Source organism: Penaeus vannamei, chromosome 19 (genome assembly GCF_042767895.1).
Source record: "Penaeus vannamei isolate JL-2024 chromosome 19, ASM4276789v1, whole genome shotgun sequence".
NCBI classification, from domain to species: Eukaryota; Metazoa; Arthropoda; class Malacostraca; order Decapoda; family Penaeidae; genus Penaeus; species Penaeus vannamei.
Window position 1 is genome coordinate 10,600,405 of NC_091567.1, and position 2,046 is coordinate 10,602,450.

The following is a 2,046-nucleotide window of genomic DNA, read 5'->3' on the forward strand; positions in this document are numbered from 1 at the left end:
TGATATTACTTAAAATTTTCTCTTCTTCCATTAACTTAATATTTTTTCTTTAAATTTTGCTTTATAGCAAGACTGAAAGGTATCATCAATTCTGTGAAGGATGTTCCACAACATTTTAAGAAAATTATATCTAGAGCACCAATTGCATATTTTTTACCATCTATTGTTTTGGCTTATGTCAAAATTGATTCAGACCTAAAAGTGTATTCATCCAAAATATTTTTCCTTTTTCTTTAAACCATTCTTCAAACTTAAGTTTGAAACAGACAAAGAAAAAAACATGTAATAACTGGAAGTTATACACTGAAAAATGTGAAGAGTATCTAGAAGTATTAAAAGAAGAAAATGAAAGTGTTTGGGTAGATCTGTAGTACGTATGTAATAAATGAAAAGTAATAATTATTAATTTTGTTAACCATATCAGTAGCATGTGCATGCATATTACCTTTTTAACGGATGTTTTGGTATAAAGTAGTAATTTCAATGGAAGTCAGAAGAAACAATTGCATAGTAGTAAAGGTTCAGAATAAAATTCAGTATAAAAATCAATCATATATTTTTCGTTTAAGAAGCTAATCACACCACTTGTGCTGCCTAATACATTGAAGTATCTTCGTTCTGATCGTGAAAGAGATTTTTCAAGCATATAGATAAGGTGATGGTGAAAGCAGCTGAAAGGTGTTCCAGTTGAAACAGCAATGTTAACAAAGTCCTTCACACATTCTAAAGGTGTGCTCTCATAGCCTGCATACATAGCAGGGTTCTCCAGTATACCTCTTGCAGCCATCACACCTGTGGGGGAAAGCCTACTTTTCATTTTATGTTGTTATGAACTTGAATGTCATTCAAAGAACATGAAAATGCAAAAATAATGAAATGAAAAACAAGTGGAAAAATAATGTAATATTCATAACATACAGAAAAGACAAAGAAAAAGAGAGGATACACTATATATTGAAGAGAAAGTATACTAGAACTATCATACAGGAATATGGAAGCTGAAGTCTGGAACAATTTGTATTTCTTCTTAATTATACCTTCTTAAACCTTTCTGTTAACCTTAACAGTTATAAAAAATTGCATCAGGTTTTAATTTCACACATTAACACTTTTACTTTCATCAGATATTTTTCACAAACAATAGCATCAGGATATATTTCAATTTCTCAATGTATAGTAATACAGATATCCCAAAATGTTAGTGCATGAGATGTTTGTGAAATAGAAAATCTGTAAGATCAAACAACTTTTAGTGTATTTGCATTTATATAGCAAGAAAAGAGCAAATAAATAATTAATCAAAATGCAGATAATTCAAAATGAGGAGGGGAAAAAAAAAAAAAAAAAAAAAACATGAAAAGGACATATACCATTAACTCCTGTAATCTTCTGTATCCTGTCAGCATCGTCCATAGACCGAACATCACCATTTGCAACAACAGGAATTTTTACAGCATTTTTTATGTCAGCTATAGCATCTAAGCATACTGGATCACTACGTTGATCCTGGGTGCGTCCATGTACAGTGATAAAGCTTGCACCTGCTGCCTCCATTTGTCGAGCAAAATCCACCGTATGTCTGAAATGTACAACGAACACTACAGTTAACATTTTCCTTGAGACTGGTTTCAAGTTACATCCAGATAAGCACCCCATAACTACACAGTAAAAAGAGATAGAGAAAAAATTATCTAGTGTGTGTGTTTGTGTATACATATATATATATATATATATATATATATATATATATATATATATATATATATATATATATATATATATATATATATATTCCCAGTTCAGCATTCATTTAGCTAAAATCTCATTTATCCTCCACTGAATCTTTAATATCTTAAGCTACTGAAATGGCTCTACAAATCAGCCTTTGCAAAATGAAAAGCAAGAAGGTAAATTATAATCTTAACATATCAAGATAACTCTATCTGCACATTTTGCATCACTATGTTTTTTAGTACAATATATAGACTCTATGAACATTATGCTCTAAAATCTTTAGATAATCATTATGAATATACAAACATACTC

At 29.8% G+C, this 2,046-nt stretch overlaps 1 protein-coding gene across 1 annotated transcript in view; it reads right to left on the minus strand.

Annotated features, from left to right (window-relative positions):
* Positions 1 to 490: 490 nt before the first annotated feature.
* Positions 491 to 2,046, minus strand: part of LOC113806313 (Dihydrouridine synthase 4) — a 12,894-nt gene continuing 11,338 nt past the window's right edge. The window contains exons 5-6 of the mRNA XM_070133554.1: positions 1,371 to 1,579; positions 491 to 792 (exon numbers count right to left, since the gene is read on the minus strand). Coding sequence (XP_069989655.1) covers positions 491 to 792; positions 1,371 to 1,579 — 511 coding nt within the window. The remainder of the gene's footprint in view (positions 793 to 1,370; positions 1,580 to 2,046) is intronic.